This window comes from Trachypithecus francoisi, unplaced genomic scaffold (assembly GCF_009764315.1).
Source record: "Trachypithecus francoisi isolate TF-2019V2 unplaced genomic scaffold, Tfra_2.0 Lachesis_group2, whole genome shotgun sequence".
Taxonomy (NCBI): Eukaryota; Metazoa; Chordata; class Mammalia; order Primates; family Cercopithecidae; genus Trachypithecus; species Trachypithecus francoisi.
The window spans coordinates 177,268,058-177,283,728 of NW_022681465.1; the positions used below are offsets into that span (position 1 = coordinate 177,268,058).

The 15,671-nt window shown below is 40.7% G+C and overlaps 1 protein-coding gene and 1 pseudogene across 3 annotated transcripts in view; both read left to right on the forward strand.

The window, feature by feature from the left end:
• The window catches only part of CCDC112 (coiled-coil domain containing 112), a 54,898-nt gene that overhangs the window by 21,988 nt on the left and 17,239 nt on the right, over window positions 1-15,671 (forward strand). The window contains exons 1-2 of one of the 3 annotated variants that reach the window (XM_033181510.1): window positions 2,926-3,323; window positions 15,231-15,352. In XM_033181510.1, coding sequence (XP_033037401.1) covers window positions 3,207-3,323; window positions 15,231-15,352 — 239 coding nt within the window. In that variant the 5' untranslated portion in view covers window positions 2,926-3,206. Of the gene's footprint in view, window positions 1-2,925; window positions 3,324-3,359; window positions 3,854-15,230; window positions 15,353-15,671 lie in introns of those variants that run through there. The other 2 variants (XM_033181512.1, XM_033181513.1) reach the window with 2 other exon arrangements.
• Window positions 10,697-11,079, forward strand: LOC117064656 (annotated as a pseudogene).

The window sequence follows — 15,671 nt, forward strand, 5'->3', positions numbered from 1 at the left end:
ACCTTGGTTTTGAACTTCTGGCCTCCTATACTATGAGAGAATAAACTTCTGTTGTTATAAACCACCCACTTTATGGTACTTTGTTATGCAGCCCTAGAACACTAATATAATATGCTAGATGTTTTTGTAAGAAAAAAAGAAAAAGAAAAATTTATTTGTCTATTTACGTTTTTTGTTTTGTAAATGAAACATAAAAGAACCGGAAATTAATACAATTATTTACCATAGAGGATTAGTTGAAAGGGCACGGAGAGGATATGTTGGGGAGTAAGACTTCTTTAAACATACCTTGTCATGAAGTTTTGACTTTATGCATGCTATACATAATTTACAAATTTTGTTTTGAAAGAAAACAAAACAAAAAAGGAAACACTGAAATTGAACACAAATGTAATCAAAAGAACTGAAATATATATCAAATTGATTCCACAGCACATAGAGAAAAGGGTGATTTCAGAAAACTTTTGAACACAGTACTCTAGATATCCTATGCAGGATATACTCTAAAAACAATAGGAAGTGCAAAATGATCTTAGACTTCACTTTATTTTTAGTGGTAGTATTAAAATTGTAAAAGACCACTCAACTCAAATCGTTGGTTGACTTATTTTTTTCCGAGGCTGCAAGATAATTCTGAACTAACAATTACAGGAATTCAGACAGCGCTATAGTAACAGGGCTCCTTTGGATAAAAGATAATACAAAAATTAAAGAAGTTTTACCTTCTCAATACAACCAAGCAACTTACTTCCTCCTACTTCACACAAGGGTGGGGAGGTGGGGCCAGCCATCTCCTCCCTTCAAATCTCCCCACTACCTTGTGCTGCAACCCATGTGTGCAGGACTCTCCGGCCTCCCCATAGTCCCCACCCACTACCTCCCTGTGTCAGAAGAGTCTGCGCTTCTATCAAAGACCAAATCTCCCACTTATGCTCTGGACTCCATCAGTCTGACTTTCAAGAGGGTCTGACTGCCTCTCTCCCGCAGCATCAAACTGCTGTCTCCACTAGATAATTCCCAGCAGCGTGAAAAACTCCTTCTAGTAGTCCCCACCTTGAAACACAACACAACGAAGACCCTCTTTGATCACACATCCTCTCCCAGCTACCACTTCATTTCCCTGATCACCTGCACCACAAAATCGATCAAAATCGAAAAGACACTGTTTCTACCTCGTCATCTCCATTATCTCCTCAATGCAATCAGCCAGGCTTTGGTGTCCCCACCCCATAAGCCCATGGCCTCCCTGTTGCCAAATGCAACCATCATTTCTTTGTTACCCCTTCATTCAGCCTCTAGGCAGTGAACCACACAGCTTTCTCTCCTCCTCTTCTTCCTTCTTCTTTTTCTTCTTATTTCTCCTTCTTATTTCTTCTCCTCCTCCTTCTCCTCCTCGTCCTTCTCCCCCTCCTCCTTCTCCTCATCCTCCTCCTCCTTCTTCTTCTTCTTCCTTCTTCCTTCTTCCTTCTTTCTTCCTTCTTCCTTCTTCCTTCTTTTTTTTTTGAGACGAAGTCTCACTCTGTCACCAGGCTGGAGTGCAGTGACATGATCTCAGCTCACTGCAACCTCCGACTCCCAGGTTCAAGCAATTCTCCTGCCTCAGCCTCCCGAGTAGCTGGGACTACAGGCGTGCACCACCACACCCAGCTAATTTTTGTATTTTTAGTAGAGACGGGGTTTCAACATGTTGGCCAGGATGGTCTCGATCTCCTGACCTCGTGATCTGCCCACCTTGGCCTCCCAAAGTGCTGGGATTACAGGCGTGAGCCACCGCGTCCGGCCTCTTCTTCAAAAGCTTCCCTCCGCAGACTTCCGATTTTCCTCCGTTCTCACAGATCTCTCTATCTCGGTCCCCTTCTCCTCTTGTCCGTGGTCACCTTCTTGGAGTGCCCTAGGCTTAGTTCTCAGACTTAATTTATACTCACCCTGGGTGAGCCCATTCAGTCTTATTTCAAATATTTTCTATAGGAAGGCCAAATTCATATCTTTAGCTCTCTCTCTCCTGGGCCCCAGAGGCATTTATCCAGCTACCTGTTTAATATCTCTACCAGGATGTTCTCTGGAGTCAGGCTGTCTAGATAGGTATCCTACCCTCTACCTGTGCAGCCATGTGATCCTTAACTTTATCACTGAAATGCAGATAATAATAGTACCTACTTCATGAAGTTATTTGTGAGGATTAAATGCAAAAGTGCATATAAAGCACTTATAACAGTGCTGGCACAAAGGAATTGCTCAATAAATACCTATGTGTTTACTTGTTTAAACTCTGTACTAGAAGTGAGAGGAGGAAACTTACCTACGTGTCTAATTCAACAAAATTCCCAAGGCCTAAAACAGTGCCTGACATATGGTAGGAGATCCATATTGACTGACTGAATCGATTTCTGTAAAGGGGGAAAAGGTAGTACCTACAGAAATCAGCTCAATTGCCACAGGTTGTCTTGACTGGAAGCATCATCTGTGGCTTTTTTCCAACTTCCCAGCACTGTATTTTTGGAATCTGTCTTCTCATTGACCAAGTCCTAGGAATGCAACTGTGGCATTCCTGCCTCTGATATCTGGTTCTGTGGAGCATGCTGGGTACTTTTCTTTAAAAATGTAAAATATGATTTATTGTTAGAATCATTGATCATGTTTTTTCATTTAGATTCAGTCTCAGCAGCGCTAAGTAGAAATCTAGAAAGCGGATGTATATTAGGCAAAAATATATATATATTGACTATGACACGGATAAAATGTAAGGACGATGTAAGACAATGAATTTTCTTGACAGGTATGGGACTGGGCTGGCAGAGTCGGTTAAGTGCCCAAAGGGTGTATAAACCCGCAACAGGGCAGAGCGCAGCCCCGCCCCGCCCCCACACCCGCCCGCCCCAGCGCCCCGGACCCGCCCCTCCCCTCATCCCTGCTCCACCCGGCACCCTGCCCCTCCCTCGCCCCGCCCCTCCCCGCCTGAATCCCGGCCCAGTCTCGCGTCTCGGCCCCGCCCTGCACCCCAGTCCCGCCCCTCCCGCACCCCCACCCCCCTGCACCCCGGCATCTCAGCCCCGCCCTGCCTCCCGGCCCCGCCCTACGTCTCGTCCCCGCCCTGCATCCCGGCCCAGCCCGCAGCGCAGGGAGCGGTCTGCAGAGGCCCGGGTGCGCCGGCCACGACCCCCCAGGCACCAGTGGCTGCCGCGGCCCGAGCAGCGCGGCGGGTAAACATGGCCGCACTGACGACGGTTGTGGTAGCGGCTGCGGCCACCGCGGTAGCCGGGGCTGTGGCAGGGGCGGGCGCGGCCACCGGGACCGGCGTGGGAGCAACGCCAGCGCCTCAACAGGTAAAGCCGGGAGAACAGACAGCTGCTCTGGCGGCGGGCGTGGGCCGAGGGGCTGCAGGCCCTGTCTGAACAGGTGCCCTCTGCAGCTCCGGCGGGAGGCGCGAGGCGCGGCGTTCGCCTCCCCTGCTCGGGCCTGGCACGCGCCGGGCGTTGCTCTTTGTTGGCTTGTGCGTGTAACAGCTTTTGCGGAGCCGCCTCCATGTGGTTTCGGAGTCGAGGAAGACCTGGGTGGGAACCCGGCTCTGCCGCTTCCTAGCCGCGTGATACGAACATATGCTCTCGGAGACTCACTTTCTTCTCTAAAAATTGGGACTAGTAACGTGCACCTCCCGAGCTGTGGACTCACGTTATGTCTGGGGAGCCCCTGGCACAGCGCTTGGTTGGAGGGGGACTCTGTGCCCAGTAACTGGTGGCAGCTCTGTTTCTGTACCGGCGCTGGGAACACAAGGAGAAAGACAATATGGGATGGTCGGAGGCAGCGGTGTTTCCAGTGATCGGCTTAGGACCCCTTTCTAGGTGGTGAGGACCAGGTATCTTTGTTCAGATGGTATCAGCTCAACGATACTTTCCATGATCTCCCTCAACTGAATCCCCTTACGCGGCCCCAGTCCCTGTTTCTGGTTTTATTTTTCCCCATAGCACTTAGTACCATATATTACATTACATATTTTATTTCTGTTGTTTATGTTTCTCCTCAAATCCCTCACCTTCCCTCGCACCCCCATGAGAATGTAAGCTCCATGAGGGCAGAAAGTATTGGAAATTTTATTCTTTATTGTGTTCCCAGCACCAAGAACTGTGCCTGTTGTGTAGTGCCTGGAACATAGTATGCACTTACTAAATTTGTGCATCAATATAAACCTGAAGGAAGGCTGTCAGGAGCTGAGGACAGGTTCCATCTTTTTCCTCCTTTAAGGAAATACAGTGTCTTTACTTGTAGACCTTCAGGAAATTCCACCTACAGCAAATTTTCTCACACATCCTCTATAATTCTCTTTATTATTATAACTCTGGCCCAAGTATCTCAGGAAAAAATGTAAAGTATATAAAAAGACATAAAGTATTTTTAAGTATTATGCTTTAAAAAATGTGTGACCCCATGTTGCTGGGTTTCTCCATCATTTGTTCTCTGAATTCTTGTAGCAATGTCTTATCTTCTGATCTGCATTTCTTGCAAGTTGTCTAATGTTGTTATTGGTGCACACTTTTGTGGTGTTTGCCTCCTCAGGGGTTGGATCGGATCACCTGTGGAGCTGTTTCAGCCATTTTATCAATCACCTAGAGGATATCTAGCAATATTTGGAGACATATTTGGCTGTCAGAGTGGGGAGCAGGGGGGTGTTGAGGGGCTGCTAGCATCTAATGGATAGATGCCAGGGAACAGCCACCTACAACAAAAAATCATCTGGTCCAAAAGTCAGTAGTGCTGAGATTGAGAACCATGGTGTATACTTTCTTACCACTTTATTGGGGAAAGCAGAGCCTCATTGTTGAGAATCTACCTCAGCATAATTAGGTAGAATTCTTCACGTGTGTTTGGGCTTTTTCTTTAAAAACAAACAAACAAACAAAAAACAGAATTACTGCATGCTATATTGTGATAATGTTTAGGAGTTTACATGTTACCCATCTTTGTACTTCCCCCAGCGTACCACACACACATACCTATACACACAAATTCTACAGCCTGACACTGAACTTGAATATTTGTCATATGATTAAATGAACAAATATTCCTACTGACTTTAACACTGAAACCAACTAGTATTTTCTTGAGAAGAGATAATTTTCCTGATGGCAATCTCACGATACTACAGATATCTACCAAAATATCTAAAGTTCCTGTCAGCTAGGGCTTCTAAAACAGAATACTACAGACTTGGTGGCTAAAACAACAAAAGTTTATTTTCTCACAGTTCTAGAAGCTAGAAGTTCAAGATCAAGTTGCCCTTAGGGTTGGTTTCTGGTGAGGCCTCTCTTCCTGGCCTGTAGGCAGCCACCTTCTCACTGTGTCCTCACATAGTCTTTTCTCTCTTACAAGAGGAGAGAAAGAGATCTCTGGCATCTCTTCGTATAGGGTCACCTGTTCTATCAAATTAGGTCCCCACCTGAATGACCTCCTTTAACCTAAAGGCCCCATCTCCAGATAGAGTTATTTGGCGATCAGGCCTTCTACATAGGAATTTTGAGGGAACACAATTGAGTCCATCACAGTTTCTTTAAATTACTTTGGAGTAATTATCTCTGAAGTTTTGAAACTATTTTATATTGTATTTTATTTTACAATATCCTCAGGGTGTGGAATCTCATAAATTCCTCACTTACTATGAAAAGTGTGTTACTTTTCTATCTATGCTTTTTAATATTTGTATATTATTTGTTCATAACCCTCTTAGCTCTTGCCTTTCAAATCTGAAGACCACAAATCTCTGTCCCCCTCTCCAATGCCATTTCCCTCGTTCCCAGCTGTTCTCTTGATGATTGTAGTTGCTGAATTACGACTTTTCTGAAGTATCTCTAACAGCATCACATTGGTGTGATGCTGGTTTTATACCAGCTTAAGGCCCTGTCTTCTGTTTTGTTTCTAAGGATCTTCCCTCTGATGGCCTGAATTTTGTGTTCCTTGGCGGCCTGAAATAACCCTTCAATAATAACTGTTTTCATCTGTGACTGTGTAATCTTACATAGTAAAAGGGACTTTGCAGATGTGATTAAGATAAATTAAATATCTTAATTATCTGAGTGGACCTGGTGTAATCACAAAGGTCCTTATAAGAGAGACGTGGGAAGATCAGAGTCAGAAGTAGGAGATGTGATGATGGAAGGAAGAGGATGGAGTGATGTGAGGAAGGGGCCATTAGCCAAGGAATGGAGGTGGCTCTAGATGCTGGAAAAAAAAGGTAAGAGGGTGGGTTCTTCCCTGAAGCTTCCAGAAGGAATGTAGCCCTACTAACACCTTTGTGTTAATTGACATTATTTTTAATTGACAAATCATAGTTATATACTTTATGGGGTACAATGTGTTGTTTTGATATTTGTATACAATGTGGAATGATTAAACCAGGCTAATAATTAACATACCTATCACCTCACTTATTTTTTCTGGTGAAACATTTGAAATTTACTCTGTTATTTTGAGACACACAATAACATTTTTATTGACTATGGTTAACCTACTGTGCAGTAGATCTCAAAATATTCCTCCTGTCTCTCTGAAACTTTACACCATTTGACCAACTCCCTATTTCTTTCCTTGCCCTCCCCACCAGCCTCTGGCAACTGTTGTTCTACTCTGTATTAGATTCCACGTGCAGTCTAAGTGAGATTATACAGGATTTGCATCTCTGTGTCTGGCTTGTTTCACTTACCATAATGTCCTCCAGGTTCACACTTTGATTTTAGACTAGACCTCCAGAACTATAAGGGAATAAATGTCTGTTGTTTAAGCCACTGCATTTGTGGTAAACTAACTTGTAGTGAGTTCGTTACAGCAGCAATAGGAGACACCAGGAAAGACTTAAGAAAGCTCTCAGTCCTTATCCTTGTTTGGCTTGGAAGCACTGTGCTGGCAGAAAGTAAAGACTAAGGTAGTGTTGTAAGCTGCCTGCCTGCATGTAGGAGGTGTGCTTCAGCATGCATGCAGACCCCCTTTCCCAAAGGTAGCAAAGGCCAGGACACATAGTGGTTCAATGCATCTAAGGACATCTCTGACCAATTATTGGCTGACAACTGAACTAACCAACCAGAGATTTCACTGCCACACCTGACCAAGACTACAGACTTTACAGAATTCGTTTAGGAAAGTGACCAAACAAACAGCAACAAAACAAACCCTGGTAAGGGGAGAAAATCTCATTTTTAGAGTTGTCACATTATATTATTTTATATGTCCAGTCTTTAACAAAATTATGAAACATGGCAAGAAAGTATGGTTCACACATGGGGAAAACAGTAAAAAGGAACTGTTTCTGAGTAATACTGGCTATTAGACATACTAGACAAAGACTTCAAAACAGTTATATAAATATGTTCAAAGAACTAAAGGAAACCATGTCTAAAGAACTAAGAGAAAATGTGGGAATGAGGTCTCATCAAATAGAAATCTTTAAAGAAATCAAACATTTAAAAAAGAATCAAGTAGAAATTCTGGAGTCAAAAAATGCAGGAACTTCAAATGAAAGCATCACTAGAGAGACTCAACACCAGAATTGAGCTGGCAGAAGAAAGTATCAGCAAATTTGAAGATAGGTCAATTCAGATTATCCAGACTGAAGAACAGAGAGAAGAAAAGAATGAAGAAAAATGAACAGAGTCTGAGATCTGTGAGATACCGTTAAGCATACTACCATGTGCATAATGAGAGTCCCAGAAAGAAAGGAAAGAGAGAAAAAAGGAGGAAAATAGATATTTGAAGAAATAAAACAGAAGACTTCCCAAATTTGATGAAAAACATTAACCTACATATGGATGGAGCTTAATGAACTCTAAATAGAATAAACTCATAGAAATTCATATCTAGACACATCATAATAAACCTGCCAATAAATATAGACAAAAAGTATTGAAAGCACCAAGAAAGAAGCAATTCATTACATATAAGGAATTCCTCAATAAGATTAACAGCTGATTTCACATCAGAAACCATGGACACCAAAAGGCAGAGGGATGACATAAAATAGAAAAAGACTGCCAACCAGTTGTTCTTTGTACAGCAAAATTATTCTATAAGAATGAAGGAGAATTTAAGACATACAGAGGCAAACAAAAGCCAAAATAATTTATCATTAGCATAATTGCCCTACATTAAAAGGAGTCCTTCAAGCTAAAATAAAAGGACACTAGACAGTAACTTGAATCCACATGAAGAATAATGTGAATAGAGTACTGCAAATATGTAGGTAAATATGAAAGTCAGCATAAATGTATTTTGGTTTGTAACAAATGTTTTTCAGAAAATAGAGGAGGAAGGAACATTTTAGTGAACATTTCTCATTCTGTAAGGCCATTATTAACCTGATACCAAAATCAAACAAAAACATCACAAGAAAAAAAAAATACAGAGTAGTATCTGTTATAAATACAGATGTAAAAATAACAAAATACTAGCAAACATATCTAAAAACATGAAAAGGATTATACACCATCATCAACTGCAATTTATTCCAGACATGCAATGTTGGTTTAATATATGAAAATCAACTAATATAATACAACATATTAATAGAATAAAGGGCAAAACCACATCATCCCAATAGAAGCAGAAAAGCAATTGACAAAATCCAACATCCTTTCATAAAGTTAGATCAACTCAGATTTTCCAGTCAACAAACTGTCAATAGAAGAGAACTTTCTCAACCTGATAGCAGCATCATTAAGTAACATATTGTGTAATGATAAAATATGGAAAGCTGTCTCCATATGATCAGGAACAAGATAAAATTATCCACTCTTACCACTTTGCTCACTGAAAGTTCTAACTAGGGCAATTAGGCAAGAAAAGGAAATAAAAAGCATTCATATTGGAAAGGAAGATGTAACATGATACTTATTCACAGATGACCTAATATATAGGTCAAAAATTTACTAGAAAACTAATAAACAAGTACAGCAAGGTTGCAGAATACAAGATCAATATACAAAAGTCAGTTGTATTTCTGTACACTAGCAATGGACAATTCAAAAATGAAATTAAGAAAAAAATACCATGTATAATAGTATCACAAAGATTAAATACATAGGGATGAATTTAACAAAAGAAGCATAAAACTTATGCTCTAAAACCTATAAAAATTATTCAAAAAAATTAAAGGAGACTTATATAAATGAATACTTACTGTTTATGATTTTGAAGACTTCATTTTGTTAAGATGGCAATACTCCCCAAATTGATTTACAGATTCAGTGCAATCTCTATAAAGATCTTAGCTGCCTTTTAAAAATTATTTTGAAGAAATGTACAAGCTGGTCTTAAAATTGATATGGAAAATGCAAGGCACCCAAAATAGCCACAACAGTCATGAAAAAGAAGAACAAAGTTGAAGGACTTACACTTGTTAATTTCAGAATTTACCTTCAAAGCCACAGTAATCAAACTGTGGTACTGGCATAGGGGTAGACAATAGACATATACATCAATGAGAGACAAGACCTAAACCTACAGATTTATGGGCAGTTGATTTTCAAAAGGGTGCCAAGACAATTCAATAAGAAAAGAACAGTCGGCCGGGCGCAGTGGCCCAGGTCTTTAATCCCAGCACTTTGGGAGGCCAAGCGTGTGGATCATGAGGTCAGGAGATCGAGTCCATCCTGGCTAACACGGTGAAACCCTGTCTCTACTAAAAAATACAAAAAACTAGCCGGGCGAGGTGGCGGGCGCCTGTAGTCCCAGCTACTCGGGAGGCTGAGGCAGGAGAATGGCGTGAACCCGGGAGGTGGAGCTTGCAGTGAGCTGAGATCCGGCCACTGCACTCCAGCCCGGGCGACAGAGCGAGACTCCGTCTCGGAAAAAAAAAAAAAAAAAAAAAGAAAAGAACAGTCTTTTCAACAATGTTTGGACAATTGAATAACCACTTACAGAAGCTGAATTACCTCACACCATATTTTAACATATCGAATCTGATCAAAGACCAAATGTAGGTCTAAAAAACTCTTAGAATAAAACACAGGCATGAGTCTTCATGACCTTTGGTCAGTGAGTAGTTTCCCCTGTATGACACCTAAAGCACAAGCAGTCAAAGACCAAATAGATACGTTGGATTCCATCAAGAATAAAAATCTTTTGTGCTTCAGGCCAGGTGCAGTGGTTCATGCCTGTAATCCCAGCACTTTGGGAGGCCCAGGCAGGCAGATCACTTGAGGCCAGTTGGAGACCAGCCCGGCCAACATTGCAAAACCCTACCCCTACTAAAAATACAAAAATTTCATGCGTGATGGTATGTGCTTGTGGTCCTAGCTACTCAGGAGGCTGAGGCAGGAGGATCACTTGAACCGGGGAGGTGGAGGTAGAGGTTGCACTGAGCCGGGATTATGCTGCTGCAAAAGAACATTATTAAGAAAGTTAAGAGATAACTCACAGAATGTGAGAAAATGCTTGCAAATTATATGTTGATAAGGGTCTTACATCTAAAATATATGTTGAACAAAGTTACAGCAAATTTAGTTCAATTTAGATCGAATCAGCTTTTATTTGCAATTCATGAATTGGGGCAGCATCCCATTCTATAAATAGAGTAAGAATTTCCACAGGGCATGAACAGTGGGTTTACAGAACAGTGGGTTCTGTAAAGTAGGAACGAAAAACCGAGAAACAATAGAAAAAAGTGGGGATCTCAGCCGCTGAGGTGGCAGGAGGAGTGGCGACAGCCAGGTAGCCTGGCTCCATAGAGGCGGGCACACCAGGGCTTGTAGGCACTGAGCACCAGACAGGCGCCTTTCCTGCTGACAAGAAGCCCAACTGGAAGGTGAGTCCAGCAGAAGGGGAAGTGAAGGAAGAGCCCAAGAGGAGATTCGTGCAATTGTCATCTAAACCTGCTCCTACAAAAGCAGAAATGAAGCCAAAGAAGGCGGTCATGAAAGGATAAATCTTCAGACACAAAATGGAAACCAAAGGCAAAGGGGAGCAAAAGGAAAACTGGCCAAAGTGGCTAACCAAGAAACTAAAGAAGACTTACCTGCAGAAAATGAAGAAACTAAAACTGAGGAGAGTCCTGCCTTCGATGAAGACTGAGGGAAAGAAGCCAAGTCTGTCTGGCAATAAAATGAGTTTGGTTAAAAAAAAGCCAAGTCTGATTAATATCATCTACTGTGTTTTAGTAGTCCCTGTCTCCCTCCTTGTACAATCCAGAGGAATATTTTTATCAACTATCTTGTAAATACAAGTTTTTTAGTCACTCAGGGAACATTTTTAAGAAGGAGGGAATCCCACCTCATCCTATTTCTTAAGTGTAAATGCTTTAAGAGGTGAAATCATTCACTGGTTGTTTATTTTTTGGTACAACCAGAAAATAGTGTGGAATATTGCATTATGGGAGGCTTTGACTGTCTTGAGTGTCAGCTTAACATTCTGTAGGTAGGGGGTTAGTTCTTATATCCTCTAATATTAAGCATACCAAATGACAATATGGAGTCACAGTCCTGCATTTAATGTTTTGAACATTTTAAATTACTTCCATTCCCGTGTTATTTTTTAGTAGAATTGTTTCCTTATAAAAAACACTCTTTGATCATGGCTTTCCCCATCAGCATTGTGTGCACTCTGTGACACCTTTGGTTATGGTAGTCCTATATTTTCCTAATAACATTGTTAGTGTGTTGTGAAAGATTGAAAATTAGAGTATGTAGTGTATATGGTATTAAATTGTGAGTTGCTGGGATGTATTTAACAGCCTATCAACATGTGAAGATACTGGTACTTGATCGCCTCTTAAGGAAAATTTCCCTCCAAATTTAAGCTGGAAAGTCACTGGAATAACTTCTAAAAGTACATGGTGGCTGGGTGCGGTGGCTAACGCCTGTAATCCCAGTACTTTGGGAGGCCGAGGCAGGCAGATCACCTGAGTTCAAGAGTTCAAGACCAGCCTGGCCAACATGGCAAAACCCTGTCTCTACTAAAAATACAAAAATTAGCCGGGCATTGTTGTGGGCGCCTGTAATCCCAGCTATTCAGGAGGCTGAGGCAGGAGAATTGCTTGAACTCGGGAGGCGGAGGTTGCAGTGAGCCAAGATGGCACCAATGCACTCCAGCCTGGATGACAAGAGCAAAACTCCATCTGCGGGGGGTGGGGTAGGAAAAACATGGCATTTTAGATTTTCGGTACTTACGTTAAAGATTGTTTGCAAGTTGAAATGTGTGTGTACTGATTTTCAACACAACAATAAAATCTCAATTATGAAAAAATATTTTGAAGAAAAAAGAAAAAAGCAGATTGGAGTTGAGCGCAGTAGCATGTGCCTATAGTCTCAACTACTCAGGGGGCTGAGACAAGAGGATCATTTGAGCCCAGGAGTCCAACCTGGGCAAAATAAGAAGATCCTAACCACTGTAATTAAAAGAAAAAAGAAAAGAAAAGAAAGAAAGAAAGAAAAAAGAAAGAGGATTGGTTAACATCAGTTTACTTCACGTAACTTATGAAGGTAAAAGCAGAGAGGCTTTTCTTATTACTCAGACTCAGGTTGACTGGACTCTTTCTGATTGGTTGCTGTGCATCTCTTGTTTTCAGGAAAAATTGCTCAATGGGGGAAATCTACCTATTTCCTCAGTTTCATTTTGATCATGTGGCACTTAGCATGAGTGACTATTTTTATTTTGTCTGGTCTGTTGGGGCCTACTGCAGGAGCTCTGTTCAAAACAATAGCCTCCCGTAAAAGTTGAGTAACATATGTAAATAACTGTTACAATTCAACAATAAACAGACACATAAACAATTTTTTTAAAAGGGAAAGGATTTAAGTAGACATTGCTTAAAATAAGAGGCCAATAAGCACATGAAAAAAATGCTCAACATCGTTAGTCATTATGGACTAGTCAGAACCACTGTGAGAAATCACTTCATACCCATTAAGATGACTGTAATAAAAAAGACAGATAATAACAGTTATTGGTGAGTTTGTGGAGAAATTGAAACCCCCATACATTGCTGATGGGAATGTAAAATGGTGCAGCCACTGTGGAAAACAGTCCGGCAATTCTTTAACAAGTTTAAAACTTTTGGGCTTCAAAGGCATTGTCAAGAAAGTGAAAAGACAACTCAGAAAACAGGGGGAAATATTTACAAATCGTGTCTAATAAGAGACTTTTACATCCAGTTTATGAAGAATGCTTCCAACTCAACAATAAAAGGGCAATCCTTTTGTTGTTGTTATTGTTGAGACAGCGTGTTGCCCTGTCCCCCCAGGCTGGAGTGCAGTTTTGTGGTCATGGCTTACTGCAGCCTTGATCTCCTGGACTCAAGTGATCCTCCCACCTCAGCCTCCTGAGGTGGCCTCCTGGTGGCCTCATACCACCATGCCTGGCTTAATTTTTTTTTTTTTTTAATTTTTATACAGACAAGATCTTGCTATGTTGCCCAGTCTGGTCTCAAACTCCTGAGCTCAAGCTGTTCTCCCACCTTGGCCTCCTAAAGTGCTGGAATTAGAGGCATCAGCCACCAGGCCCCGCTATGCCACCCAATTTTTTAAAATGGGAAAGTAAAAAAAAAAAAAAATAGTTACTTTATGATCCAGAAATTCTGCTGCTGGGTATCTAATGAAGAGAATTGAAAACACATATTCACATTAAAACATGTACACAAATGTTAAGATTAATTTGGCCAAATAATGGAAACACCCCAATTGTCTATCAGCTAGCGACTGATGAGTAGATAAACAAAATGTGGTAGACCCATATAATGGAATATTATTCAGCCGTAAGAAGGAATGGAGTATTGATTCATGGTACAACATGGATGAATCTTGAAAACATCATGTGAAGTGAAAGAAGTCAGACTAGGCTACACATTGTACAAGCCCGTTTATATAAATTCTCCAGAATATGCAAATCCATAGAGTCAGAAAGTAGATTAATGGTTGCCAGGAGCTGGAAGGAAGGGGAATGGGGAGTGACCTCTAATAGGTATGAGGTTTCTTTTTGGTATGATGAAAACATTCTGAAACTGGATAGTCATGATGGTTGCACAACTTTGTGAATACACTAAAAACTACTGAGTTGTACACTTCAAACAGACATATTTTATGGTATGTGAATTACATTTTGACTTAAAATATATTTCCTAGATTTAGATTTACTACTTTATTCTTTTTTGCTCCTGGAAATTTAAAGCCTTATTTCCTTTTCCCCTCATCCCCCACAACCCATTTTTGTTGCTCAGCAATCCCTCTCGGTGATACCTCCAAAATACATTGAGTCTTCTTTTATTTTCTATCAGCCCAGTAGTCCTGGACACTGTCATTCCTTGTCTCTATAGCTGTACTAGGTACCTCATTGATCCTCCTGCTTCCAGTCTTGCCTCACTCCACCCCCACACCTCCCATTAATTTATTCTCCAAAAAAATAGCCAGAAAATTGTTCTTAAAGAATTAAAGGTATCATGGCATTTCCCTGCTCAAAACTCTTCAATAAAATCCAGACCCCCTAAGTGACCTAAAATGTCTGTATGATCTGGCACGTACCTGCCTCTCTACTTTCATCTCCTACCAAGATCTCACCGTTACTAATCTCGTGTCACAATTGGCCTTTCTCTGCTTGAACTCAGCAAAGTCTTTCATGCTCTAGGGCTTTTGCACATGTGGATCCCTTTGCTTAGAACACACTTTCCTACTGCTCCTGTCATGGCTGCCTTCAATCTTCCTTAAAGTCATCCCCTCAAATAGACCTTCTGTGACCATTGTAACTGAAAAAGCAAACCCTTGCTCCGCTTTCTCCATCTGAGCCCTAATATTTATTTTCTTAATAGCACTTATTGCAGCTGGTGGAGTTTTCATTGTATTGCTTGTTTACTCTTCTCTCTTTAAATCTGTTTTTCCTCACTAGACCTTCAGACAGGGGCCATATTATTATAGATCATGATTGTTTCCCTAGTGTCTAATGCAGCCCATGTCACTTCATAGTGTTCAATACATACTTATTAAATGACCAACTGAATGAATTAGATTATTTTGCAAATAATCCTGGGATATTTAACCTTTCTTACTCAGTGTAGCATTTTAAGATAGATATTCCTTCATTTGATAGATATTCCTTCTTCCACAAATGTACTTCTAAGAGTTAAATAAGATTGGCCCCAAAATTATCCTTCAAGAAACTCAACTATTGACATTTTATCTCTCTGAAAAAATTCCACATTTATGTTTTACTATTTTCATTACTATTTCATTTACTATTTTCATAAGTTTTTCTTGTTCTCAATGCAGAGTGATGGCTGTTTTAGTACTTCAGGTGGAATTCGTCCTTTTCATCTTCAAAACTGGAAGCAGAAAGTTAATCAGACTAAGAAAGCAGAATTCGTACGCACAGCAGAAAAATTTAAGAATCAGTAAGTATAAGAATATTATCTTCAAATAACATTACTAGCCATTTTATAATGGACAATAAAAAATTAATTCTACTCTACCCTACCTAGTCTCACATTAAGTTATAAAATTGTAATCACTAGCCTGTCAAATATAACAAGAGAAAGATGGGAGGTATGAAATGGACAAATAATAGGCTATTTAATATAAAGTTAATTGTAAGTAGAGTAATTTCAGTTTTATTTTTACAATTTTGAATCTGTGTATTTCAAGGGAAACAAAACAGCTGTTTCTTTAGATTTTGTATAACAAATAACAGACAACCTATTTTCACTTTATAAC